Genomic DNA, 27,055 nt, shown 5'->3' on the forward strand with positions numbered 1-27,055 from the left:
CAGGGATTAAACACCACTTGTGAAAGCTGGAAGGCCCGTGGTCAAATCTTGCCTCTTCCTCTTCTTAGCTGTGTTGCTTTGGGCAAGTTACTTAACTTCTCTGGGCCTCTGATTCCTCAACCAGGGATAATAATAGTACCTGACTTCCTAAGGCTGTTGTTAAGGTTGACGGAGAATGTACGAAGCACCCAGAACAGTACCTGGCACATAGTACCACATAAACAGTTGAGAGGGTCATGATTATGTAAAGCAGGTCGAACATTAATCACTATTTAATTGTGTTCCATGGGATCCCTAAGAGATGCTCCTGTCCAAAAGGTTCTTAGAGTTAAAAAAAAAATTGGAAAACGTCTCCTATCACATCTTGATCAAGACTGGGGAGTCCACTGTAAAACAAAGACAAACCCTAAAGAAAAACCCATCTAGCTTTATTTAGCCCGGTGTTTTCCAAGCCTGGTGTGTCATGGAACCTTCTGAACACCTCATGGGGCAGTGTTCCACGGACACCAGTTTGGGAATGCTTAGGGCAAAGGCAGCAGGGGAGCCTCTGAAAGAAAGGAAGGGGTTCCCAGGAGAACCCGTCTGCCCGGGCAAGCCACAGAAGATTCCAGTGTGAGAGGAGGGAGGGTGCAAAGCTCAGGGTGACGGACCCCATACCTGGAGGGAAGGGTGCATGGGAGAGACGCACAGTGGGGAGACAGAGACTACCAGGGTGCTGTTTGCATATGGAGGGGAGAGAAGAGGAGGCAGAGGTGACCCTGAGAACTCGCATTTCGGGAGGGAGCAGGAAGGGGGCAAAGACCGGGGGCAGCCACCACTATGTCCACACCACCCAGTCCCAGCCCGCTCGCCCCATCCTTCCTTCCCAACCATGTGACCCAGAGGAGTCTCAGCCCCGTGGCCTCCACCAGGGGGGTCCTGGAGAGAGAAAGGTGGGGACAGCCGTGTCATGGGGAAGAGTAGCCCCCAGGAGGCCAAAAACAGGCTGTCCCCGCTACACGCAGATCGTGTCGTTGTAGAATCGGCAGCAGACGTCCAGGGCCTCTTGGCTGACCGCTGGGCTGGGGCTGCAAAGAAGCAAAGGCTGTGGTTTGGCTCCAGGCCTGGCTCGTCTGGCCACAAAGGGCTGTGCAACCCTGGGAAAGTTGCTTCATGCCTCTGGTCCACCCTTCCTCTCCAAGTCCGCTCTTCAAGCCCCACATCAGCCACGGCCTGAGCCTTCCTACACCTCGCCCCAGAGCCAGAGGCACCCCCGAGGCACTTGGGCTCTCTGCACCCCGTCACTGTCAGGGCCCCAGAGCCCCCAGCCCAGGCCTCACCTCTGGAAGGCCTCACGGCAGCACTGGTACACCTCAAAGCTGCTGCTGCCGATGGTTGTGTTCAGGAGGGTCATGCAGTCGGCCGCCCCCCGGGGCACATAGAGGATCCCTGGGCAGGGAAGACAGCTGGTGGGCAGGGTCTGTCCCCCCACCCCCACTCCTGCCGGGAACTTCCAGAGAGCTGGAGCCCCGGTGTCCCACCCTGGACAGACCAGCACTCACCTGCCACGCAGGCATTCACCAGGGACACACAGGTCCCCGTGCAGAGCGCCCGGAGTACTATCTGGGAGAAGTCGCTCTTCCGCTGGGGAGCCATGGAGGCTGCGAGGAAATGGGTGTTGAGGGCCAGGAAGCCCTCGGCCCACAGTCTGCACCTCTGGATGCCTCTGCTGGCTCCCTTTCCCCTTCTGGGCAGCCGGAGGGATAGATGTCGTCCTCCTGACCGCCTATGGGGTTCGGGAGTCCTCCTTGGCCTGACTTGGGCCCCCAGGTAGCACCCCACACCGGCCAACATCAGAGGCAGATGTAGTTTTCGGTCAGGCAGAGCTGGGAGTCAATGCAGGCTCAGCCACTAGGAGCTGAGTGACTGGGGCCATGACTTCCCTTCTCCATGACCAGTTTCCTTCCCTGTAAAATGGCATGGTTACACCACCGGGCAGGGGATCAGTGAGGAGTGGAGCTGCTCAGAACCGTGCAGGGCTCTCCCTAGGTCTCACCGAGGCTGCCTGTCCACCACGGGTATGGGAACCATGGGAACCGGCAGGCCAAAGCCTCAGGGGACAGGCCAGCCCAGCACCTTCCCTCCCTCCCCAGACTCCTGAGCCAGGTGCTAATCCCTGGGGTGTCCCGGGGCCACAAAGGTCTCCTGGGACTGGGAGGAGCCTCCACAACCATCTTGCTCAGGCCCCACCCTGGACACACAGGAGGACTGAGACCTAACGATCCCCCAGAAGGCTGTCTCAGAGCCAGGGCCCCGACCGCCCAGGGTGCTCGGGAGGCCCCCAGGACTCACTCAGGCCTCCCAGCATGATCCCAATGGAACTGAAGTTGGCAAATCCACAGAGGGCGAAGGTCGTGAGGATTTCTGCTCTGACCTGAGAAAACAGAAGAGCAGTGAGGATGGCCTTGCCCCTCGCATGGGGCCGGACACCCCCACAGCACCCTGACTCCCACCCTGACTCCCTGCCCTACTTGCATCCACCCCTGTGTGTCTTTGATCTTTGCGGCCCACAGTGCTTGCCAACCCCCAATCCCAGGCCTTGCAAACTGGCCTCTAGGTCCGTTCAGGCCGTACTGCCTGAGAAATAGCCCCCTTCCCATGCCCTTTAGTTCCCTTAATTGCCAGCCCTTCGGGGTCCGATTCAGGGTAGCCATGCCCTGTGGCTTTGGCCCTACTATGTCCTGGGCCCCGGGGGCACTTGGTGAATTGGCTTTCCGAATCCTGTAGACAAGAGTTTGTCTTCCTGCAGGTGCTTTCAGGCTGAGAGAGGAAGGAGTGTAGCTTCCGAAGACAGTGAGGCCCTGAGAGCCCAGCCGGCTGGGCTCTACGCGTGTCCCCACCTATGACCACACTGAGCAAGTCAGTAGCCTCTTGACGATTTGCTGGCTCTGTCTGCAGCATGGGAATGACAGCACCTGTCTGAAGGGCTGTTGTAGGGGTCACACAGTGTGGGGGGAGTACCAGAATTTAAGCAAAGTAATTCTCCTTCCCCTCCCAATGAAACAGTTATCTAATGTCCCAGAAAGAGGTGTTAAGAGCCAAATGGAATGATTTGGAATTTAAAAAAAAAAAAAAAAAAAAAAAGCTTAGATCATACCTCACACCATATTAAAAAAAAATCAATTCTAGAGCACTGAAGCAGATATATACGGATATCTTAAACAGCAAATAATAGAAAATATAGGGAAATGATAATGGTCCTTACAAGGTAGCATTATTACTTTCATTTTGGAGAGGAGCAAACTGAGACTCAGAGAGTTTAAGTAACTGGGGAAGTTCAAACAGCCAGAAGGTGGCTCTGTCAGAACTGGAATTCACTTCCGTCTGGCTGCAAAACTCACGATTTTAGGTATTTCACTACATTGTCTCAGGAATAGAACACCTACCAGATTTTTGGAATGGAGATAACTTTCTAAGTTTAGAAATTATAGTAGAAATCACAAAGGAAAAGTTTTGGTGTAAAATCTGTTAAAAGAAAAAATCCCCAAATGCAAAAATAAGGGGGGAAAAAACTAGGAAATATATACATATAAAATAAAATGGAAAAAGGTTAATGTCTTTGTAACATAAAGAGTTTACACAAATGGATGGAAAAATATTAAGGCTCCTGCATCCTGCTTGCTCACCTACCATCACCCCTCTCTACAGCAGCTCGTGGAATCTTAAAATGTAAAATGTCAAATCTTCAGGAACTTTCTGCTGCTCCTCGGCCCACCTCTGCTACAATTACCACCTGCTCTAACTGTGCTTCTCTCCTTTCGGTTCTCCAAACAAATGCTTTTTAACCCCAGGGCCTTTGCACATGTCTTTTCTTTGTCTGGAATGCTCTTCCCAGTTTTACCTGGCCCCTTCGCCTCTCTCCAAGTCTGGGCCTAAATGCTATACCCTTGGGGGGGCTTTTCTGACCAGCCCAGCCAAGGAAGACCCTTCTGTTTTCTCCTCTTGTTTCCTTTGTAGAACTTCATTCAAATTGTGGTTTACTTTTTTTTGCTTCGCTTCCTTGGGCTTTTCACCAGATGTACATTCCATGACAATAGGACCACATCTGTCTACTTCCCCTTTTTAAATTTCTGGTGCCTAGCAGAGTGCCTGGTACCCTAGCAGTCTCAACCAGTACTTGCTAGAGGAACAAAGCTCCTAAAAAAAGGTTCTAAAGGAGCAGCGCATCCACTATCTCTAGAGAGACGGGGACAGGGGTTAAGGATAAGGAGGAAGCGGAGATCTGTGCTTGTGGTCTCACTAAACGGAAGGCTCCATTCCCTTACAAATTAAATCATAATTTAAAAGACAAGAAAAAATATTTCCCCTTCGAAGTGCTTGCAGAGATGCAAATTAAAGCAATGAGCTATTATTTGCCTGTTAAAGTAAGCACAACTTTTTTTAAGGAGGCTGCTCGGTGCTGTTTGGTGTGCGGTAAAATCAGAGCTTGCAGCCCAGCTGGGGGCGGTTTCCGTCGGTGCCACCCTTTGGGAAAGTTACTGGGAGCGACCACAGAAGGGTTCATGCCACATGATTCAGTCCAGTTGTCCCACATCTGGGAAAGCTCTGGAGGAAATGAGCTGAGAGGAGGGAGAAGTTCGGTGCACAGAGCTCTTCCTTTTAGCACTGCGTAAAATCACCAAACGAGACCATTAACCCAAGGGGCCCAACAGCAAGGGGTTGGTTAAATATGTCAGAATGCATCTGTCAGAAATGATGTTTCTGTCCTCTAACAGTTGGGGTGGGAAAAGCCGGCTCCAACACAGGGCGGAAGCCTCCTAAGAGGCTTCCGGAAGGAGGCAGCAAAGCCCAAGGCCATCTTGTCGCTCAGGGCACTAGGACTGGGCGGCTGGGTACCACCTCCGGGTGTCCTCTGCCTGTCCAGGAGCTGGGACAGCTGTTGCCCGGGGCCCGGGAGCAGCAGCATCACGCCCCCGCCACAGGGAGGTGCCCGGACACTCACGGAGATCCACTGCTTCTTGGTGCCGACCCACTCCTCTGCTCCCGCGAGGCGGCGCTGCTTGTACTGGGCCAGTTCCTGGTAGGCCACGAACTCGTTCAGGAACAGCTTGGTCCCCAGCAGCTCTGCCACCACCGGGCAGTCCTCCCAGGCCACCCCCATCAAGAAGGCCACGGGCCTCAGGGCGTAGGAGCAGATGAGCTGAGACACAAGGCAAGGGCAGCTGCTGGGACCAGGGCTGGCTGGGCCTCTGCCGGGTGTCCCTCAGGGCCGCCCCCCTCCCGGCCCTGGGCTGCCCCTTGCAGGCCAAGCGGGCAGCCAAGCGGTACCTGGAAGCTGAGCTCCTGGGCACCCACCATGGCTCCCAGCCAGGAGAGGGCCGCGTTGACGAAGGCCAACAACGCCAGGAAGGCAATCAGGTTAGCTCCGATGTTCCCAACCAGCTTCACGGAGATGGCGGCCCCGCTGCTGGCGGCTTCCAAGAGGTTCTGAGCATCTCTGTTTGGGGGACCAAGAACCACCATGATGGGCCTGTCCCCACACACAGCGGGGCTCCTCATCCTGTAGGCTCTGAGAGGAACTGGACAAAGTATTTCGGAGCTGAGGGACCTTGTTTTGTTTTTGAGACCCCGGCGGGGAGGAAGGGGCTGGTCCGAGCACTAGGGAAAGGCCCGGACTGCCAGCAGCCACTTAGGGCTTTGGAGAACTTGAAAGGAGGCTGGTCAACACAGAGGTGTGTTGTAAGCCTAAACACAGACAAGATTTCAGAGATTCAGGACAGAAAAAATCCCCAAACAAACCATGAAATAGCTCATTAATAATGTTTTATATTGATTACATGTCGAAATGACAGTATTTTAGACACACTGGATTATGTTATTAAATGTTATTAAATATATTATTAAAATCACTTGTTTCTTTTGCCTTTAGCATTCCAGATGGGGCCCACACTCTAGTTCCATGGGGCAGCACTGCTCTAGACCTGCCCGCCGTGTCCCCAAGCACACTGGTCAAAAGGGCCTTCTCAACAATTTTAACAAAGTCCATGTTACGCAGTGGTTGCTGGGCTGTGATGAGAGGTGTTAGCAGGGGAGGGAAATCAGGGAGGTGCTGAGTCTGTATGTGGTCCCCCTGGTCGGGGGGCTCAAGGCAAGGGGAACAGGTTGGGGGGGGCTTTCCAGGATGCTCCCCAGCACACACACCACCAGGCTGCTCTCCCATGGGACCTGCTGGTCCTTTCCCTCTGGTCGCAGCCAGGAAGTTAAGATGCAGGAACAGAGTCCAAGTGTTTTGTGAGTGAAGCCACAAGCCGGGCTGTGAACAAGGAGAGGGCCTGGGGCTGGGCTGAGAGAACCAGACACTGCTGTCCCTCCCTCCCTCCTCCCCCTCTCCCAGAACCTCCTCTCTCTCCCCCAGAACCTTCCTCCTCCCTCCCTCTCCCCCCCACACCGTGGCATGCCCCCCGTACCACCCCCCAGGCCACCCTCCCGCAGTGCTCACCCTGCAGTCAGTTTCACCCCTTCCGTGCCCTTAAACTTGGACTCCTCCACCTCCGGGTAGACCAGCTTGGAGAGGGCCAAGGCACAAGGGGCGGCCATCACGGAGGCAGCAATCAGGGAGGCCGCATCGATCTGCAGGGTTGGGAGTGAGGCTTACTGGGAGACAGAGAGAGACAGGAGTGCAGCCCAGGGCAGCTGGGTGCACAGATGCTCTGCCTCATTGGGTCATCCTGGCAGTACTGCTGTCATCAGTGGTGACAGTAGGGACACTTTTCTGGCTGTATTCTCGGAACATGCTAGTTCCCTGCAGGACTTCCATCAGTGGAGCCAAGCAAGTAGTGTTCGCCCACTGTCTGGACAAGGAAACTGAGGGGTCTCCCCAACACTAAATGTGACCTGCCCAGAAGGAAGACAGAGAAGGAATTAGAAACTTCATGTCTTTTGGTTCCAAGTTCAGAGTTCTTCCTTCCCTTCTGGGCTGTCCCCCTTGGGGCACTCATCTGAAGGTTGGTCCACCATCGCCTGAAGGCTTTGTGAGGGTTTCAGACAAAGCTCAGAGGACAGGAGTTGGGATGGATCCAAACTGTGACCTAATTTGACCTCATGATAGAGGAATGTCCTTCCTCTATAGGATTCTTGTCTTGAATACTTACTGGGAAGGGAGCTTACCATTTCGAGGCAGCGTGTCACACCCACTGCTGTGGTCAGAGAGCTACCAAAGTGGCCCCCCTTTGGCCCTGGGTCTGTCCACAGGAGACACGCTACGGAATTCCTGCCCAGCACGATGGCCCAGCAACCTGAGCCTCAGGGATTTGTCCTTCCTGAGCTATTATCCTCACTCTGGCCTCAAACCCTTCCCTTTCCTGTGAGTGTATGTGTGTGTTTTAAGGTTTTCTTTATTTATTGGAGAGAGAGAGCAAGAGCTGGGGGGGAGGGGCAGAGGGAGATGGAGAAATAGACTTCCTGCTGCGCAGGGAACCTGCTATGGGGCTCAGTCCCAGGACCCCAAGATCATGAGCTGACCCAGAGGCGGATGCTGAACTGAGTGAGCCCCCCAGCCCCTGCTTCCCTGTTTTCCGCTCCAGAGATGCATGGGATGTTTTTCCAACACTGTATTATTTACCAAGTGGAAAAACCAGAACCAACCCAAACATCTAACTCAAGGGAACGGCTAAGCATTGTCAAGCCGCCACGGGGAGGCTCCGTGTGAGGTCATGACCTGAGCCGACATCAAGAGTCGGACATTTAACCGACTGAACCACCCAGGGGCTCTTCCTTCCTGTTCTTCTAAACCCCCTTCATTTATTTTCAGTGGGGAGTAGAAACCCCTTAACCCAAGTATCAGCACCAACGCCCACCTCCTGCACACCTGTCCTAGGCCCTGGCTGTGCAGGGCCCGCTCTTTGCAGGAAGAGACCAGCCTCGGGGCAGCGGTCTTCTCTCCGCGTTCCAGGCTGGGCTTTGGAACATCACCAGCCTCCACGGGGCTGCCCAGATCCCATGGGGACTGTGCCAAACCGGAATCTAGGGCTTTCCCCTCCAGCAGCCAGGACCCTCTCCCTACTGCGCTTTGGAGGTCATCTCTTCCTTGCCAGCCTGAGCAGGGTACACATCCTACCGGTGTCACATTCCTGGAAACTGAGTGGGCCAGGCCTGGCCAGAGCCTCAAGGGCTCCGGCTGGTCATTTCAGCTTGGAAAGGGCTGAGTTCTGCCCCAGCTGGCCTCCCTGGGGCACTGGGTCAGTCCACACACGGATTCCCCACTGCCAGCGACATCTCAGGCTGTGACATTTCCAGTCCTGCCGGCAGGCAACCCGTCAGGAACACCTGTTCCAGAATCCCAGGGCCTACTTCTGCTCAAAGCTTTCTCTTCTCTACCCAAAGGTGTCCTATGTGGAGAGGGAGAGAGGGTATGAGCCCTCCATCAAAAATAACTTTACTGGGGCACCTGGATGGCTCAGTAGGTTAAGCCTCTGCCTTTGGCTCAGGTCATGATCTCAGGGTCCTGGGATCGAATCCCATATGGCTTCTCCCTCGGCCCCTCACGCTGCTTGAGCTCTCTTTCTCTCTGACAAATAAATAAATAAAGAAAAACCCTTAAAAAAAAAACAAAAACAAGAAAAGAAAAGAAAAGGGAGATGTATGAAAAGATCACAATGAAAGAATTCAGTCAAGGGAGCCCTGGGACCTCAGAGCAGTGTCGTCCAATACAAATACAATGAGAACCACGTCTGTGATTTTAAATTCTCTAGTAGCCAATTAAAAAAGTAAAGAGAAACAGGTAAAATTATTTTCGGTAACGCATTTTACTAAACCCAACATATCTAAAACTATCTTTCCCTTCACACAATCAATATAAAACTTATCCATAAAATATATCCGTTTGTCCTGCATGAAGTCTCACAGCACACCTCACCTCAGACCAGCCACATTTCGCAGCTCAGTATCCACGTGTGGCTAGTGGTCAGGGTTTCGGATAGCAAGGGAGAGAAAGGAAGAGTGTGCGAGAGGGATCCTTCTGGAATTCAGGGGCTGAGGGCAGAGTCAAAGAAACAGTGAGGATTTGCCTGGGGGTGGGAGAGAAAGGGGGGGCGGTGTGTGTGTGTAAGGTCCCTGCTGTGGTGTGGGGGGGGGGGGGTCCGCCCTGGGGCTGCTGCAGTGGCAGCCAAGAGCCAGGTGGGGGCAGAAGAGAGCTTCTCTTATACCATACTAGAGGCCCTTCCAGAGCCAGGAGGGAAGGAGGAAAGGAAGGTCTGGGGGGCACTTTCCACCTGGGCCAGCTAGGGGCGGGGCTGGGGCCTCCTACCCGGGCCTGTGCAGGAGATCTGGCGGCCTCTGCACATTCTGTTGAGCTAAAGGGAAGTGGACCGGTCAGGGCAGCAAGGCTCCCACGGTGGGAAGAATGCCCTTCTTTTGCTGACCACCCCCCCCACAACATGCTGCCATGACAAAAGTTTCAGAAACGAAGTTGTGGGTTTCCATTTTTGAAACATCCAATTCCTTCCAAAATCAGTTCAGGGTAGGGGGGCTCTCCTGGGCCTCGGTGATACAAGTGGGAACCAGACGATTTCTAAGATTCTGGTCTGGAAGAGGGCCAAGCCCAGAAGACCAAACCCCAGAGCACAGGGGGACTTTTGGGAAAGTCCCACAGCCGCTGCTCTGCTGGGGTGTGTGTGTGTGTGTGTGTGTGTGTGTGTGGCCTCTGTGGCCCCTGTGCCCTGAGGGCAGGTTGGCCCATTGCCCTGCCCAATCGGAAGAACGGAGATGAGAAAGACAGGGGAAATCTGGGACCAGAGGAGGGGACAGGGTGGGTCATTCTAGCATTCCACCTACACACACACACACACACACACACACACACCCCTGCATGGGCACCAGGAGGCCCAGCACATGACAGGGACGACACTTAGGCTGTAGCTCTTTCTTTCTTTCCTTCCCTTTTTTTTGGGGGGGGGGGTTATTGGTTATTACAAATAATGTTGGCATTTGGCATTTTTCAACCGCTTATGAAAATATTTCTGTATCATAATAGTCCTAACCGGATGAAAGGGAAAGAGTATCTTTAAAAATATTTTAATTATTTATTTGAAAGAGAGAGAGCACGAGAGAGCAGGAGCAGGGAGGGGCAGAGGGAGAGGAGCAAAGAGAGAGGGAGAAGCAGACTCCCCAACAAGCAGGGACCCCCATCCCAGGACCCCGTGATCATGACCTGAGCCCAAGGTTGGCGCTTAACTGACTGAGCCACCCAGGCACCCGGGAAGGAGTATTTGAACTGACAGATGTTCTCCCAAAGGTGACAGCAAATTACACTCCTGTTAAGAGTGTCCCATAGTCTTGCCAGTTAGAAGCACATAAAGAATTTCTCGGTGGCTCAGTCTGCTGAGGGTCTGCCTTCAGCTCAGGTCCAGACCTCAGCATCCTGGAATCGAGCCCGAGCCCCGAGTCAGGCTCCCTGTGGGGAGTCTGCTTCTACCTCTGCCTGCTGCTCCCCCTGCCTGTGCTCCCTCTTTCTCTGGCAAATCAAGGTTTTTTTTTTTGTTTTTTTTTTTTTTTTTTAAGTAGAGGCATATAAAATGCTACACATCTTCCAGAAGAAACAGAGGTTACTATTGTTTTAATTTCTTTGTCCATCAGTGAGCTGGAAGATCTTTTCATGATTTATGAATTATTTTCACCTAATCAATCATTTAAACTTTTTAAACATTGTGACTTTCACCATACAGACACCTTTCATTTTTATTAGTAGCTCTGTCAGCCTTTTCCCTTATACTTCTGGATTTCATATCATGCTCAGATTTTGCAAGAAAATATCAAACTGCAGAAAAGCATGGGTAGAATTACCTCATTTTTAGCCAAAAAAAAAAAAAAAAAGCAAGTATATGCATATTCAGGTATAGATACTTAAATGATGACACAGACCGATCTGGAATGATGAATTTTAAGTCAGTGGTTCTCAAATTGAGCACTAGAGTCATCTGGAAGGCTTGTAATAATACGGGATGGCAGCCCCATTCCCAGGGTTTCTCATTCAGCAGGTCTGGGCTGGGGCCCAAGAATTTGCATTTCTAACAAGCTCCCAGTCAAACTGCTGCTGGAATCTTCTAATCTAGTAAAAGCAGTTCTCTTGAGAAGTGGGTTTGAAGTTTTTTTTTTACTTTCTTCGCTTCTGCAAGAAGCAAGAATTTCTTTGATGGTTAAGAAAAACATGAAGATCTTTAAAGATTTGCATGTGAAAGCTCAAAGAAGTACAGAGTGTTGGACAAATGTAGGAGGCTATTACCAGGCACTTGGTAAGGGACGTATGGAAAGATGCATGCCTGCTCGCCACGCAGGATGGGGACTGGGGTGAGGGCTCGAGTCACACCATTGGAATTTGACCTAGAAATGCATTGCTCTCAAAAGCTGCACAAGCAATAATTTAAGGGCAGATGAGGGACTTGCGCCCAGCAAGGGTGTGGGGAAGAGGGCAGGGGGAGTAGGACAGATCTCCAGGGACAGCCCAGGTGAGGGACCGTGTATAGGAGTCTTAGAGTCAGATGTGGGTTCGAATCCCGGCTGAGGCATCCCACCTAGTCTCTGGGCCTCAACTTCCTCATCTGTAAAATGGGGATGTCAAGATACCTAGCACTTTGCCTGGTACGTGAGTGTGCTCAGTAGGAGGAACACTGGGACCTCTTGCCCCCCATGGCCACGTGAGAAGTTGGAAGGATCCAGCCCACCTGGCCCACTTTCATTCAGGGGCATCACAGCAGCCCGGGTTCTGGACACAGCCCATGAGAGAAGACTCTAGGTTGCTCTGGCCATGGGCAGTGTGGGGCTCCCACCCAGGAAGGTTTCAGGTTCTTGAGGTTTTCAGCAAGCAAAGGGAGAGCTCGACATACCCCAAAAGAGATGTAGGCGCCCAGCAGGCTGCCGGCAATGGTGGCGTAGCCTCCGGTCATGACCGCGTGGATCTCAGAGAGGGTCATGTCGGCCAGGTAGGGCCGGATGAGCAGAGGAGCCTCGGTCTGCAAACAGGAGAGATGTCAGACAGCCAGAGCTGGCCAGGCCAGTGTGGACCCCAGGGTGTCTCCTCCCTCTGCCCCCCGGGAGTGGGGACATCACAGTGGGTCCTGGGGATCCCAGCGGCAGAGACGGGGTTGGGGCCATAGTTTGTGCTTGGCTGGGCCTCCCTGGACCTCGGCATTGGCCTTGCTCTCTAGAAGGACCCCCAGCCCTTCCTCTTGGCCTGGTTTGCTCCCTTGGGTCAAGTGCCCACTAGGTCCTGGCATCCCACAAGCACCTTACATGCGTCACTCATGACCTTCTGAGAAAGAAGTAGTCATCCCCCTTTCCCAGGAGAGCACTCAGAGAATCAGACAGATTCAGAGAATTACCTCTGTTCATGCAAGGGGCCAGAAGCAGACGGAACTCCAGGCCCGAGCTTTTAAAGAAGCCATAGGGTTTGCCAGAAAGAAAGGAGATGGGCATTTGGTGGTGTTTACCGCAGGGCATCTGGGGAAGCCTGGAGTCCTTCATGTAGTCACTTAATAAACACTTACTGAGCACCTCCTATGTTCCAGACTGTTCCATAGAATAGGGATGGGGATTAAACAAGATAGAGCCCTGACCGCGTGGAGCTTTTATCCTGGGAGTAGTGAGGAGTGTGGGCTATGGGAAGAAATGGACACCCAACAAGGAAACTAGGAGATAAACAGTGTCTCATAGACGATGCTAAAAGCTACGGAGATACGTGCGGGCGAATGCCTAGTGGGTGCAGAGTATTTAGAATTGAGTAACAAGCAAAGGCCATCCCAAGGAGATGACATCAGAGCTGAGACCACAGGTGCCATCAGCTGGGTTTGGTAGCACAGCGTTGCAGGTGGAGTGAACAGCCAGGGCCCTGGGGCAGGGAGCGGGGAGGGGCAGGGGAGCAAGCCAGGGTTGCATGGTCTGGCTCCTGTTTTTAAAGGGTCGCTCTATCATGTGCGTGAAGGACAAAGGGTAGCGGCAGGAATGGAAACAGGTAGAGTAGGAGGGATTCTTTGTCTAGTGGGAGAGACGAGGGCAGCCAGTGGTGAAGGACAGAGACAGTGGGGCAGGGCTGGGGCAGGGTCTGGGGGCGAGCTGGCAGGATTTGCCAATGGGCCAGAGGCTTCTGGAAGCTTGGGAAGCTGAGGAAGGAAGGAAGACTCCTTGAGTTTTGTCTGAACAACTTTGTGGAAGATGCTGGTACCCTTTCCTGAGAAGGAAAAGGCTTGGAAGTGTGCAGCTGTGTTGAGGAGGGAATCAGGGTTCTTTTTTTTTTTTTTTTTAAAGATTTTATTTATTTATTTGACAGAGAGAGATCACAAGTAGATGGAGAGGCAGGTAGAGAGAGAGAGAGAGAAGCAGGCTCCCCGCTGAGCAGAGAGCCCGATGCGGGACTCGATCCCAGGACCCCGAGATCATGACCCGAGCCGAAGGCAGCGGCTCAACCCACTGAGCCACCCAGACGCCCCGGGAATCAGGGTTCTGCCTACTTGGACTTAGTGTGGTGAATTTGAGATGCACTTTAGGTATCTAAGTGGAAGGTCAAGGGGCAGTTGGGTGGGTCAGACTGGAGCTGGGTCTGGGTGACATTGAAGTAGTTAAACCACGGGGCTTATAGGACAGAGTGTGCCCTGAGAAGACGGCCACATCGCCCAAAACCCATTCACCTGAAAACTTGTATTTTGTCAGCAAAAACCATGGAGCACATTTGCCACATTTCATTTAAATAATTGCTTTTGTGTTTCCGTATTTCTTTCATTTTTGCTTCATTTTAAACATTTTAAAGGGGGGGGTGCGTCTGGGTGGCTCAATGGGTTAAAGCCTCTGCCTTCGGCTCAGGTCATGATCCTAGGGTCCTGGGATGGAGCCTTGAATCGGGCTCTCTGCTCAGCGGGGAGCCTGCTTCCTCCTCTCTCTCTCTCTCTGCCTGCCTCTCTGCCTACTTGTGATCTCTGTCTGTCAAAGAAATAAATAGAATCTTAAAAAAAAATTTTTTTTGAAGAGATTTGAAACAGGAGCACATCTGTCCTTACAGGGTTTTAAAAAACCTTTGAAATCAACACACCGGTACTACAGCCAAAAGACTCAAACATGGCATTCTGTGGCAAGTATGTCTTTTGGTGACTCCAAAGTTGGTCCAATGGGCTGGGTCCCTGGAACCGGCTCTGGGGTCTCACCCTCAGGAGGGTTGGGCCTTCTGAAAGGGGCTCGGGACTGACAGGTGCTTTCAGAGTCACACTTACTTTGGAAAATGCATTTCAGAAAGAAAGGGGAGAAAAGAAGACAAAATGATGTCCTGTAAGGAATGCTGCCCAGGAAGGCTGCAGCTGGGTTCTAAGTCCTGACTTACATTGCGGGGTCCTGGCAAGCTGTTCCCACCCTCAAGCCTTTTTCTGCTGGAAGGGAGGAAGGTGGATGCCACCTATACGATTTGTGAGTCTCTGAGCTGATGAAGACCTCCGCGGCCTAGAGTGGTAGAAGGTGCCAGATAGAGGCCATCCTCCCCGGTGCGACCCAGGGAAAGAGCGCCTCCCCAGACGGAGAATCCCCAGGGCAGTGGCCTTTGGTGACCCTGGGAGAAGGTCTGAGAGCCTCTTCCACTGACTGAATCTAGCTCCGGGGACCCAGGGCACCCACCTTCCCTGGGGATGCTGCCGCTGACCAAGAGGGCAGGGGGCTGCAGTACCCACCTGGCTTACAAAGATGTTTCCAGCCACACTCAGGGTCTCCGTGGCCGTGGTGCCCATGGTGGCCTGCATCAGCCAGCTGATCTAGGAGGCAGAGCACTCTTTGTGGGCGGGCGGGCACTCGCAGACCCGAGTAGGAGAGAGTCAGGAGTGAGGTGGACACACCTAATAAGTCTTCCTTCTGACTTCCAGCCCAGCGTAGGAAACCCTCTCCTCCATTTCTCCCTCCACACCTCCACTCATGGGGGCTTACCATTTCCGAAGCCCCCCCCCCACTTCACCTTAGGATAGCTCTAATCACTACAGTAACACTTCTAAAATGCATGTTCTCTGTCTCTATACAAAAGCATTCCGTGGCCCAATGTACTTGAGAATTGCTGTACTTGCACATCTTGGAGGTTATCAAATACATACCAGGTTAGTAAAGGCTCTGAGAAGTCCTGCACAAAAACTTGTTCAAATTTGTCTACCCCAGCCTCACAGAAGTATTTGACCGTGGGATCCCTTTACCTAGTAACATGTGTTAACCCACTATGGAGCTGGAGTCTTGTGAAGAAGCCTTTGGGAAACATTGTATTAGAAAGTTCTCCCTTTTGGGGACCTGGGTGGCTCAGTGGGTTAAAGCCTCTGCCTTCCACTCAGGTCATGATCTCACGGTCCTGGGATGGAGCCCCCCATTGGGCTACCTGCTCGGCAGGGAGCCTGCTTCCTCCTCTCTCTCTGCCTGCCTCTCTGCCTACTTGTGATCTGTGTCTGTCAAATAAATAAATAAAATCTTAAAAAAAAAAAAAAAAAAAAGAATGTTCTCCCTTTCAATCAAGATGAAGTCTGCTTCCCTGGAATCTCTCCCACTGCAGGAACCTCCCTGGCTTCCCTTCCCCTAACCTTTCTTCTCTAGGTATTTGGAGACAGCTCTCCTACCCTCACCTCCTCCTGCCCTACGCTTCTCTTCTCCAGCCCAGCAGAGCTCACCAGCCCTACTTCTTGCCACCATCCTGTAGAGGGCATGACATTAGGCCCATCACTGGCCCCTGAGGCTTCAGGTGTCATAGCCCCTTGGCTGAACACATGCTCTAGATTTGGAGAGACCTGCCTCCCTCCTGCCCCGAGCTGGGCACTCCTACCATAATGCAAGTGGGTTTTGCCTTTCTGGCGGTCCCCTGCTGCGACTGATTATCCTGAGCTCAATTGGCTAAAACCTCAGACCTGCCCTCATCACCAGGTCCAATGCCTGCCCAGTACCACCTCCTATATCCTGGTTCCGTGCTGCACATTTTATGAACATAAGCACAGGCTTTGTTACACCATCTAAGTCTGGCCCACATGGCCCACTGCTCCCATCTCTTAAGGTCTTCTCAGTACAAATGATTTCTTTTCCTTCCCTTCTTCTCAAAGTGGCCTCAATTCTGCAAACTTTCTTCACACAAAGATCACATTGGACTTGGTGCCATTTCTCCTTAGGATCATGACAGGAGACTCTGCGGAAGGTGTTTGACTAACAGTAGACTCTGAGTGACAGGTATAGACGCTGGGAGCAGGATTCTGGGAAGGTGTGGGGCCCGATTCTGGGAAGGTTCAGGCTCTCCGAGCTGGGAAGTGAGCAACAGTCTCGGCTCTGGGTACAAGCCCTTCTGGGAGAGCATGAGCCCCATGAGTAGGTGGTCCCGGGACAGCCCAGCCCATGGCACTGGGAACTCACCTTCTGGATCACCCACTGCATGAGGCCCACGTGGTAGAGCATGGACATGACACAGCTGAAGAAGATGACAATGGGCAGAACCTATCAGGGGAGAGCACAGGTCCCGGGGTGAGAGGCAGAAAGCCAGCAGGGTACCCAGGGCCTAGGAGACCCCAGACAGCCCACTTGATCCAAGGCCTTGCCACGCGGACACCTGACCGGGTCGAGGAACAAGGTCCGAATTCAGTGCCTGAGGTCACAAATGGGGCCTCTTTGGAGGCACCTCGGTCCTCTCCGCTGCCAACCGGCCTAGCCGTCTCTCCCTGTCCCCTCCCGCCCACAGAGGAGGCCTGCGCCGTGGTGGGGAAGCAGGACTCGAGTCCTGCACTTTTTATCCCCTCGTCTGTAAAGTGGGGATAATGCCGATTTCCCGCATTGCTGTGGGGAGCAAAGAACGGGCTCAGGGCCCAGCACCTTGGCCCGCTCCTGCGTGAGCTCAGTCCCAGGCCCGGGCCTCTGGGCTTACCCGCCCTCCTGAGCCTGGGGCCTGAAGGAGAGGCCTCTCATCTCTCTAGTATTCCCTCCCCATCAAGACCAACGAGCTCAGGACTAGAGTCACGGCGGACCTGCAGTCCTGTCACCCGCCTCCCTGTCACCAGGCTTGTCACCTCTCTGCCTACTCCAGGCCTCATCAATTCTTCCTTCAAAACTGCCCTCACACCCCTTCCCTCCTCGCCGGGGGCCTGGCGCCATCCCAGCGCGTGTCCCCTCCAGTCTGACAGAGAACAGCCGCAGCTGCCGACCACTCAGACGTCTGTCAGTGGACGGCTGACCAGGCAGCAGTGCACGGAGAGGGCGGGAATGGGAATGAGGCTCTCCACGGGCCATCAGGGAATGATTTCCAAGACAGCATTTTTAACGGGAAAGGGGCAGGTGTCAACAGGGCAACAGGGTGTGCGCGGTGCTGGTCTCTGGGCCAGGAAGGGTGATTGGCGCTGTGTGGGCACCAAGTAGCATTAAAAGGGTATGCAAATGTGGGCAGTTGCCTTGGGGAGGGAACCAGGAGGCAGGGGTCCAGGTGGGAGGCAGACTTATGTTTTACTATGTCCCCTTCTGTACTGTTAAGAATATGTTAGGGGCACCTGGGTGGCTCAGTGGGTTAAAGCCTCTGCCTTCAGCTCAGGTCATGATCCCAGGGTCCTGGGATTGAGCCCTGTGTGGACTCTCTGCTCAGCGGGGAGCCTGCTTCCTTTCCTCTCTCTCTGCCTGCCTCTCTGCCTACTTGGGATCTCTGTCTGTCAAATAAATAAATAAAATCTTTAAAAAAAAAAAAGAATATGTTAGTTGTTGCAAACAGTTTTGTTGTTTTTAACATTTTAATATTTTCTTATTTTAAAGATTCTATTTATTTGACAGAGAGAGAGCGAGCGCGCGCGCACACACGTGTATGCACGAGCCGGGGAGGGGAGCAGCAGAGGGATGGGGGGAAGCAGACTCCCCACCGAGCAGGGAGCCTGATATGGGGCTCTATCCCAAGACCCTCGGATCAGGACCTGAGCCAAAGGCAGACACTTTACCAAATGAGCCACCCAGGTGACCCTCCGAACAATTTTAAAATAAGTTACACTGAATTGGTAATAGCAGGTGCATCCTTACCCTAAAATGTTAGGTGGAGAAACTAGATCTTAAAAGCATAGTAGAAAGGCTGGAAGTCAGTACATGCCAACAGCAAGTAGCTGCTCTGTGTGCTGGGACTAGGGAAATGCGGTTTCTTTTTTCTGTATTTCCAATTTTTCATCTGCTCCTGTCATTTTCTGTAAACGGAGACACCTCTCAAGGGAGGGGAGCACGGGCAGAGGGGAGGTTTGGGGAGAGGCTCATCAGCGGCGTTCTGGACATGCTGGTTTGAGACGCCTGTGCAAAGAGCAAGGGGAGTGTGGAGTGGGCAGGTGGATAAGAGTGTCGTGAGCTCAGAGGAAAGGTCTGGGCCAGGCCTGGTTTGGACCTATTTGCCCAAGAGTATAGACTGAGGCCACGGGACAGATGTAATTTCCCGAGGATATCGCCCTGAGGGAGGAGAGCACTGAGGAAGGACAGGGCACTGGGGTCAGCCTCACAGAAGGGGGAGAGGGAAGGAGGGGCACAGGGAGGGGGCAGAGAACAAACAGAGAGGTTGGAGGACGGCCAGGCCAGGGCTGTGATGGACACTGAGGACAGCTTTTCAAGCAGGACAGTCGGTCACGTCTGCCAGATGCGTCCGAGCATTCCAGAAAGGTGAGGAGTGACCCGGACCCTTGACAGCTAGGAATCCAGGGGTCCCTGGTGGAGACAGCAAGAACAGGCCGCTCTTTCGAGAAGCTCAGCTGTGCAGAGAAAAGGCTGTGAGGAGAGGTGAGGGACAAAAGAGAAGCTGTTTTGTTTTTAATAAAGGGAGTCTTGGAATCACACTCGGGCTCTGGTTCAAGATGAATGGGGACTGCAGAAGGGCCCCAGAGGAAGACAGAGGCTCTATCCCAGGCAGCTCCACTGGAGACAAGAATCAGGCCCCAGCTGAGGTGTTTCCCCTGCCCCAGCCCACACGGACGCTGCGGTTTTCTCTGGACCGGCCCACGCACCCCCCCCCCGCCCCGCAGCCCGTCACCAGCCTCTTTGCAGCGGGATGTCATCCCACAGGGAACACAGGCTGTGCGTGGAGGAGCCCTTCTCCTGCTGGTGACTCGTGACTGCCCTGGCTGCCCCGAGCCGGCCACGCCCCCAGCACGAGGCTGCTGACGTCATCCACCCGCCCTCGCAGCCAGACACAGAGACAATCACGTAGTGTCTAGACCGCTTGTCCAATTTATCATGAGAGGGACTGCCCGGCGGCGACAGCCTGGCAGGCCTGCAGGCAGGGCCCTCATCAGGGCGGAGAGAGCCTGGGCCGGCTGGACCAAACTGCAGATTTGGGACTCTCCCCCGGCAGCAAGCGAGAGACATTTTCTACCCGTGCGACGTGGAGTTTGGGGTGAAAGGGAGGCTGTGTTTTGCATTACACGGTGACTGTCTTGGGAGGGGAGATAAATGCAATGGAAGAGAGGTGGCCTCCAAATTTCTCACGCGGGACATTTCATAATCAGTAAGGTCCCTGAGGCCTATGGATCTCTCAGCCTGGGAAACAACTCTGCGGCCTATGTCGTGTGTGAGGAGCCAGGAGAGGGGACAGGCAGCAGAAGCCGGTGTTGCTGTGGTCAGGGAGGGGAAGTACACGCAGCCCTCCTGTGTGTCCACACGCAGCCCTGCCTAGGCCAGGGTGTGGTGACTCTTCTGTCCTCACACCAGCTGCGGTAGATGTAAATCCACTTCCCCAGGGGACACACTGAGAGTGTGAGATGTGGGTTACCTGCCCAAGGTCACATACCTGCAAAAGACAGAGCCCTTCCTGGTCTCCAGCAGGTTGCTGAGGCCCTGCTGTGACCCTGAGGTGGTTTCCCTGGGGCGGGTCCTGGATCCGCATTTCTGTGTCTCCATAGAAGCATTCATCTCCTCCAAGAGCGAGTCCTGACCACAGCCAGCTGGTCCGTCTAGTGCTGAGGCTCACCCATCACTGAAGGAAGGGGGACTTCTAGCTGGTTTAGGCCACTGGTTCTCAAAGTATGGTCCCCGAACCAGCAGTATCAACTGAGATTTCGCTAGAAATGCCAATGTTGAGTGCCACCCCCAGAGTTTCAGATTCCGAAGGTCTAGGGTGGGCTTGAGGTTCTGGACATGAGCATTGCCAGATGCTGCTGGTGCTGCTGGCCTAGGGGGTCACAGTCTGAGAACCACTGCTCTTCCTGATGCTTGAACCTCCAAACCCCCAGCTCTAAAGGCCTAAGCACACAGATAGGGCCCTATCACCAGATCCACAAAAAACCCCAAACCACAAAATCCAAAGTCACCCAACAATATGTTAAAAGGATCATACACCATCAGTATTTGGGATTTATTCTAGGGAAGCAGGAGTGGTTCAACATCAGCAAGTCAATCAACGTGATACATCCCATTAATAGAACAAAGGATAAAAATACACGATCCTCTCAACCGAGGCAGAAAAAGCATCTGACAAAATCCAACATCCGTGCTTGATAAAAACTCTCAGCAAAGTGGATGTGGAAGGAACGTACCTCGACATGATAAAGGCCACACATGATGCACCCGTAGTCTGCATCGTCCTTGGTGGTGGAAGGATGAGAGCTTTTGCTCTAAGATCAGGAGCAAGACAAGGATGTCCGCTCTCACCACTTCTATTTGACCTAGAACTCCTAGCCAGAGCAATCAGTCAAGAAAAAAGAAACAAAATGTATCCAAACTGGAAAGGACGGGTAAAACTGTCACTATTTGCAGATAATATGATACTATATATTTAAAATGTCCCTAAAGACTCCACCAAACAATCATTAGAACTACTAAATGAATCACTGAAGTTGCAGGATATAAACTTAACACACATAAATCAGTTGTGCTCCTATACACTAATAACGAGCTATCAGAAAAATTATAAGACACTGGTCGACTGGGTGGGTGGGTCAGTCGGTTAAGCATCTGCCTTCCAATCAGGTCATGATTCCGGGGTCCTGGGATCAAGTCCGAGTCAGGCTCCCTGCTCCATAGGGAGTCTACTTCTCCCTCTGCCTCTGCCCCTCCCCCACCACTCGTGCTCACTCAAATAAATTTTCTCTCTCAAATAAATAAAAGATCTTTAAAAAAAAGACACTTGTGAAAGAAATTAAAGATGACACAAATAAACGTAAAGATATCCCACACACATGGATTGGAAGAATTAATATTGTCAAAATGCCCACGCTACCCCAAATTATCTACAAATCCTATGCAATCCATCAAAATACCAATGGCATTTTTCATGAACAGAACAAATAATACAAAAACTTGTCTAGAACCACAGAAGACCCTGAATAGCCAAGGGAATCTTGAGAAAGAAAAACAGAGCTGGAGGTAGCACGTTCCCTGATCTCAAGCTACACTACAAGCCTATAGTAGTCACAACAGTACAGTCCTGGCATGAAAACAGACACGTGGATCAATGGAATAGAACAGAGAGCTCAGAAACAAACCCATGTTTATGTGGTCAGTTAACCTACAACAAGGAGGCAAAATATCCAATGGGAAAAAGACAGTCTCTTCAACAAATAGTGCTGGGAAGACGGACAGCCACATGCAGAAGAATGAAACCGGACAACTTTCTTACACCAGACACAAAGATAAACTAAAATGGATTAAAGACTTGAATGTAAGGCCTGAAAGTGTAAACCCCTAGGAGAAAACAGAGGCAGTGAGCTCTCTGACCGCTGTCTGAGGGATGTTTTTGGAGAGGTCCCCTCAGGCAAGGGCAACTAATGCGAAAATAAACAAATGTGATTACATCCGATTAAAGTTTCTGCACGGGGCACCTGGGTGGCTCAATGGGTTAAAGCCTCTGCCTTCCGCTCAGGTCATGATCTAAGGGTCCTGGGATAGAGCCCTACATGGGGCTCTCTGTTCAGCGGGGAGCCTGCTTCCCTCTCTCTCAGCCTGCCTTTCCTCCTACTTGAGATCTCTGTCAAATAAATAAAATCTCCTAAAAGAATTTAAAAATTAAAAAAAAAAGTTTCTGCACAATGAAGGAAGTCAACTATAAAACAAAGGCAACCTACTGAATGGGAAAAGATATTTGCTGATCATTTATCTGTTAAGGTGTTAATATAAAAAACAGATAAAGAACTTACATAATTAACTTAATACCCTCCCAAAATAACCTGATTAAAAAATGGGCAGAGAACCTGAATAGATACTTTCCCAAAGACACCCAGATGGCCAACAGACACACGAAAAGATGCTCAATATCACTCGTCAGCAGGAAAATGCAAATCGAAACCACAACAAGAGACCACCTCACGCTGGTCAGATTGGCTATCAAAAAAACCAAGAGGGGGGACGCCTGGGTGGCTCAGTTGGTTAAGCAGCTGCCTTCGGCTCAGGTCATGATCCCGTCGTCCTGGGATCGAGTCCCGCATCGGGCTCCTTGCTCAGCAGAGCCTGCTTCTCCCTCTGCCTCTGCCTGCCATTCTGTCTGCCTGTGCTCGCTCTCTGATAAATAAATAAAAAAAATCTTAAAAAAAAAAAAAAAAACCAAGAGGGGTGCCTGGGTGGCTCATCTAATCAGTCCCTGCTCAGGTCATAATCTCAGGTTTGTGAGATGGGGCCTCGCGTTGGGTGCCACGCTAGATGTGGAACTTAATTAAAATAAATAAATAAAACAAAAACATTTCTAAAAGTAAATAAGTCACAGGGCTGCAATACTCAGCTAGGGAATACAGTTGATAGTACCATAATAGCTTTGTACAGTGACGGATGACTTCTAAGATGAGTTATTATGGGGATCATGTCATAATGTCTAAAAATATCAAAGCTCTGTAATATATACCTGAAATGAATAGGGTGTTATGTCAGTTACACTTCAAAAAAAATGAAGGAAAGGAAAGAAAAAAGAGAACCACACACACACACCAACCACATACACACACAGTAACGCAAAGCCAGATGATGCCCCTGGGGAAGGAGATGGCCCAATGCCTTACAGGGGCAGAGGACACTTACTCCATGGTCACAAAAAGTGGACATGCCTCCTGATCTCTTGCTCCCGCTGCCCCTTGCCCTGAAGGACCTCACCACTGCTCCCTTATACCCTACTGCCCGTCAGAGTCTCCTTCCCCGACCTTTGCAGACACCAGATTCTCAGAAGCTCTTCGCAGTCCAGTCATCCCACCTCCTTCCTTCTAGCACCGACCCCAGTTTCCACTTACTTTCCACTCCCTCCCCCGAGAATCACGCTCACTGAGGTCAACCACAGTGGGTGCTTTTTAGCCCATTTCTTAGTCGATTTTATTTTTGGCCAGATGTGGCACCATCGACCACTGGGGATGGCCGAGGCTACATCGGGAGATGAAAACCCTTGGTTTTTCTTTCCCCCAGCTATTCCTCAGGGAGAACATGTGAGCAGCACTGCTGAGCTCGGCATGTGGGTGCATGTTCCAGAGGCGGGAGCCATAGCGTAGGAACCAATGAGCAAGCACGACCGGGTCCACCAGACCCAGGAAGGAAGCAGGAGCCTCGGGGGAGGTGACCGTGTGGGTGGGAAATTACCAGAAGGGAGATGGAGCCAAGGTGGGATGACTAATCAAGATGATACAGCCAAGAGGAGGCTGCCACGTTGACGGGTGCTGGACTCCAGGCCAGGGGAGGTGGAGGGATGACCCAGAAGGCCTGGGCTGAGGCTCAGCTTCCTGGAGAAGTGATGAGCTTGGCCCGTGGCCCAGCAGGAAACAGCGTGGATTCTGAACATCTGAGTGAGCTCAGAGAAGACTTCCCCAGGCCATCAGGAGCCAAAGGCCTTGGACCACGGTCCCATGACCCATGGAAAGAAGGCAAAGGAAGAGCTCTCGAGACTTCCATTCGACTCAGCACCAACAAAACCACTCCCACCTTGAGGACTAGCCCCAGGGTTTAGCAAGTACTTGTGCCTGTGTGTGTGTGTGTGTGTGTGTGTGTGTGTGTGCCCAATGCACGGAGGGGGTGGGGTGGGCAAGTGAAAAGTCATGATTAATGAACCTTGTGGAGAAGGGAATTCCATGGCCATGGAACATTTAAATCCTTGCTGATCTGGTCTGTCTTAGCAAAGGAGGCCACTGGCTAATCCACTAACCACGAGTTTGGCCAGAGGACAGGGCTTCCCAGGAGCCAAAAAACAGTTAGTGTTTGCTGGGAAGCGCTGAGTCTGGCTAATGATAAACTCTCCTCCCTTGTTTTTTTCTCTTTTGGCTGAACATCCAAACTCCAAGTCTTTAGCAACCATTTAATATGTTTTAAATTTAACATTATCAGCATTAAGGTTGCTTTTTGTATTTGGAAGGGAGATGCAATGGCCCTGACTTCACCTTACAGGGTGAGAAGAAACTGGCACTTGGCTGGCAGTCCAGTCACCCCGTTCTAGCCCCGGCTCTGCCCTAACTCACTGGGCGACTGTGCCCAGGTGACCACTCCTTTCTGGGGTGTGGTTTGGCCATCAGTAATGTTAAGGGGGGCCCAAAGACCCATGAGCTCCCTTCCGGCCCGACAGTCGATGAAGCCATGGTTGTACAGGGTGACTGGGGAGACAGACAAGTAGCAATGTGCACATGTTCTTCCAGAAAGGGAGAAGAGATGGGAGGGCACACAGAAAACACTGGAAAACGGATGGAGACAGCAGCAGACCAGGCAGGTGATCGTTTCAGTGCCAGACTGGGAGAGAAGCAAGGTAGTGGACAGTGACTTCTTGGCCGGCCCTGTCCCCCTTCCCCTGCTGCTTTTGGTAGCAAAACTTTGAGACCCCCCCCCTCCACTCTCCCTCTGTGGACTCCAGATCTGATGGATCCAGGCTATTTATCCTCCCTGGCTATAATCTGAAGATGGCATATACTCCAAGCCAGGCCAAGAAGAACCCACTCCTGGGTTCCCTGCTAGAGCTAGCAGAAATCAGGCATGCGCCCTCTCTCTCTCTCCCTGCAAAGTAAGGTTGCTAAGTTGGTTGGACATAAACCTGGTATCTCTTTGCCTCTACTTCAAGGGAGCCTACCTGAGACTAAGTCTAAAACCAACACCAAGAACACAAAACCAAGACACAGCCCAGGTGGGTCCCAGGTGACGCCCAGTACCCATATCTGGCAGGGTCCGAGACCCCTGGACTTCTCAGTTACAGAAATCAATCTTGATTTTTTTAGTTCTGTTTTGTTTCTTTTTTTGACTTAAGCCCTTTTGATTTGTGTTTTTGTCTCTTACCACTGACTAAGTCAGGAGCTAAGCACCCAACCCAGCCAGCACAGCCTAGACTCCCAAATGTCCCCACGATACGGCTGAGAGGAACATAGGTCAAAGGGTCAATGCCACTGCTGCTTCTCCCAGGCAGGTGTGCTAGCTCTCACCTGGGCCCTACTCCTGTATTAGGCCACAAATACCCCCGTGGAACACAAGGGCTCCCTGAAAGAACAGACCCCACAGGGAGCTGGCTGCCTTGCTTTCTGTCCCAGAGGGATGGCACCGGCTCCCCTGGGCTGTGTTCCTTGCAGTGTTGAGCTTCTCAGCGTGGCGTCCCCTCAGCCAGAGCACCCCACTTCCCGGCTTTGGGCCAGAGCACAAGTCCCAGTTGGGGCCACTGTAGGATCTCAGGCCCTGGGCCTAGCGATTGGTCCAGGAATGGTCACATAACCCGAGGCAGAGCAGTCTGAAGCCTGCCCCAGGATTTTTTGCTTTGGGCAGGCAGAGAAGAGTCTCCCTTACTTGCTGTGAGAATGAGCCCTTGATGTTGCTGGGGGCCCTGGGGGGATCTGGTGAGCGAAAGTGCGAAAGTGAAGCCAATGTCCTGGCATAAGCAGAAATGTGGGGCTGAGGGCCATGAACCTGACTGGCCTGGGTCCAGCCTGACCTGCTCTACCTCGCCTTCCCACGTGTGAGGCCAGAAACAGCCCTCCTTTCGCTCCTCCCTTTAAAGCAAGTTTTAAATGGATCTCTGTCCCTTGCAGCCAAACACTCCTCAAGAATACTCTTTTCTGGGACCCTCAGTCCATTAAGCATCTGCCTTCGGCTCAGGTCATGATCCGGGGTCCTGGGATTGAGCCCCGCATCGGCCTCCCTGCTTAGCGGAGAGCCTGCTTCTCCCTCTGCCTCCTGCCTCTCTCTTTCTTTCTATGTCTCTTGTGAATAAATAAATAAAACCTTTTTTTTTTTTTTTTAAGTGAATACTCTTTTCTTCCAAACGAAGGGAAGAACAAACACCTAAGATCCAGGTCCTTTGTCACCACTGCCTACCAAGGAAAGCACTTTGATATCAAGGCACAGAAGCTAATACAAGGAGCTTTGGACCCGGGTTCCAATCTTAATCCCAGCAGTCACCAGCTTTGTGACTCTGTGCAAGTAACAGCCACTCTGAACCTCAGTATCCTCATCTGTGAAAAAGAGGATAGCATTCCCCCCGTGGGTGGGAAGAACCACCATTTGCTCAGCAAAGAGCAGTGTCCAGGACCTGGGCAGGGCTTTGTGGGGCTCAGGGTCAGTCAAGGGACACAAGGAGGAGTAAGACCCAGGCCTTGCCCTCCAGTAGCTAAATGCAAACACGGCTACAACAGCAGTGACGTGCTTCCTGCAGGCCCCCTCAGCCTCCCTTCCCCGCGGTGACCTCTCTCCTGCACCGTGGCAGCCTGGTGGCCCCAGGTCGCCACGTGGGGATGAGGCAGCCTCCTCTGGTCCTCTATCGCGAGCATCCTGGCTACATCCATTCCCACCCACTGTTGACACATTAACAGTCCCAAAGCTCCACAAAAGTCCCTCCCTGCTCAAAAACCTTCAATAGATCCCATTTCCTGGGGACAAAACCCAGGGGCCTCTGCCTGGCATTTCGGGTCCTTCCAGGTACAGCCCTGCCACACGTCCGCGTTGTGCCCTGGCCCATGCTTTCCTCCCAGTAGCTCCCGAGCCGTCACATGGAACTCCAGCTGTACTTGGGACACACCTGCAGGTTCTCCCCTCAGTGCTTGTCCCATGAACTTCCATCCAGATCTCTCCTGTCCTGCCTGTCCTGCAGCTCCACAGCAAACACCGCCTCTGGGGGGCGCCATCCTCACTGTCCCCGGTGGAAGCCATCCCTCCCTAAATGGAC

At 52.4% G+C, this 27,055-nt stretch overlaps 1 protein-coding gene across 3 annotated transcripts in view; it reads right to left on the reverse strand.

Annotated features, from left to right (window-relative positions):
* Nucleotides 1-407: 407 nt before the first annotated feature.
* The window catches only part of SLC28A1 (solute carrier family 28 member 1), a 44,890-nt gene continuing 18,242 nt past the window's right edge, over nucleotides 408-27,055 (reverse strand). For all 3 annotated transcript variants that reach the window (XM_004763688.3, XM_045067259.1, XM_013062039.2), the window contains 10 exons: nucleotides 16,375-16,455; nucleotides 14,679-14,759; nucleotides 11,859-11,984; nucleotides 6,479-6,609; nucleotides 5,308-5,476; nucleotides 4,982-5,179; nucleotides 2,332-2,413; nucleotides 1,542-1,640; nucleotides 1,320-1,428; nucleotides 408-1,067 (listed from right to left, as the gene is read on the reverse strand). In XM_004763688.3, coding sequence (XP_004763745.1) covers nucleotides 995-1,067; nucleotides 1,320-1,428; nucleotides 1,542-1,640; nucleotides 2,332-2,413; nucleotides 4,982-5,179; nucleotides 5,308-5,476; nucleotides 6,479-6,609; nucleotides 11,859-11,984; nucleotides 14,679-14,759; nucleotides 16,375-16,455 — 1,149 coding nt within the window. In that variant the 3' untranslated portion in view covers nucleotides 408-994. The remainder of the gene's footprint in view (nucleotides 1,068-1,319; nucleotides 1,429-1,541; nucleotides 1,641-2,331; nucleotides 2,414-4,981; nucleotides 5,180-5,307; nucleotides 5,477-6,478; nucleotides 6,610-11,858; nucleotides 11,985-14,678; nucleotides 14,760-16,374; nucleotides 16,456-27,055) is intronic.

This window comes from Mustela putorius, unplaced genomic scaffold, assembly GCF_011764305.1.
Source record: "Mustela putorius furo isolate JIRA1106 unplaced genomic scaffold, ASM1176430v1.1 tig00003875_pilon_pilon_pilon, whole genome shotgun sequence".
Lineage (NCBI taxonomy): Eukaryota > Metazoa > Chordata > Mammalia > Carnivora > Mustelidae > Mustela > Mustela putorius.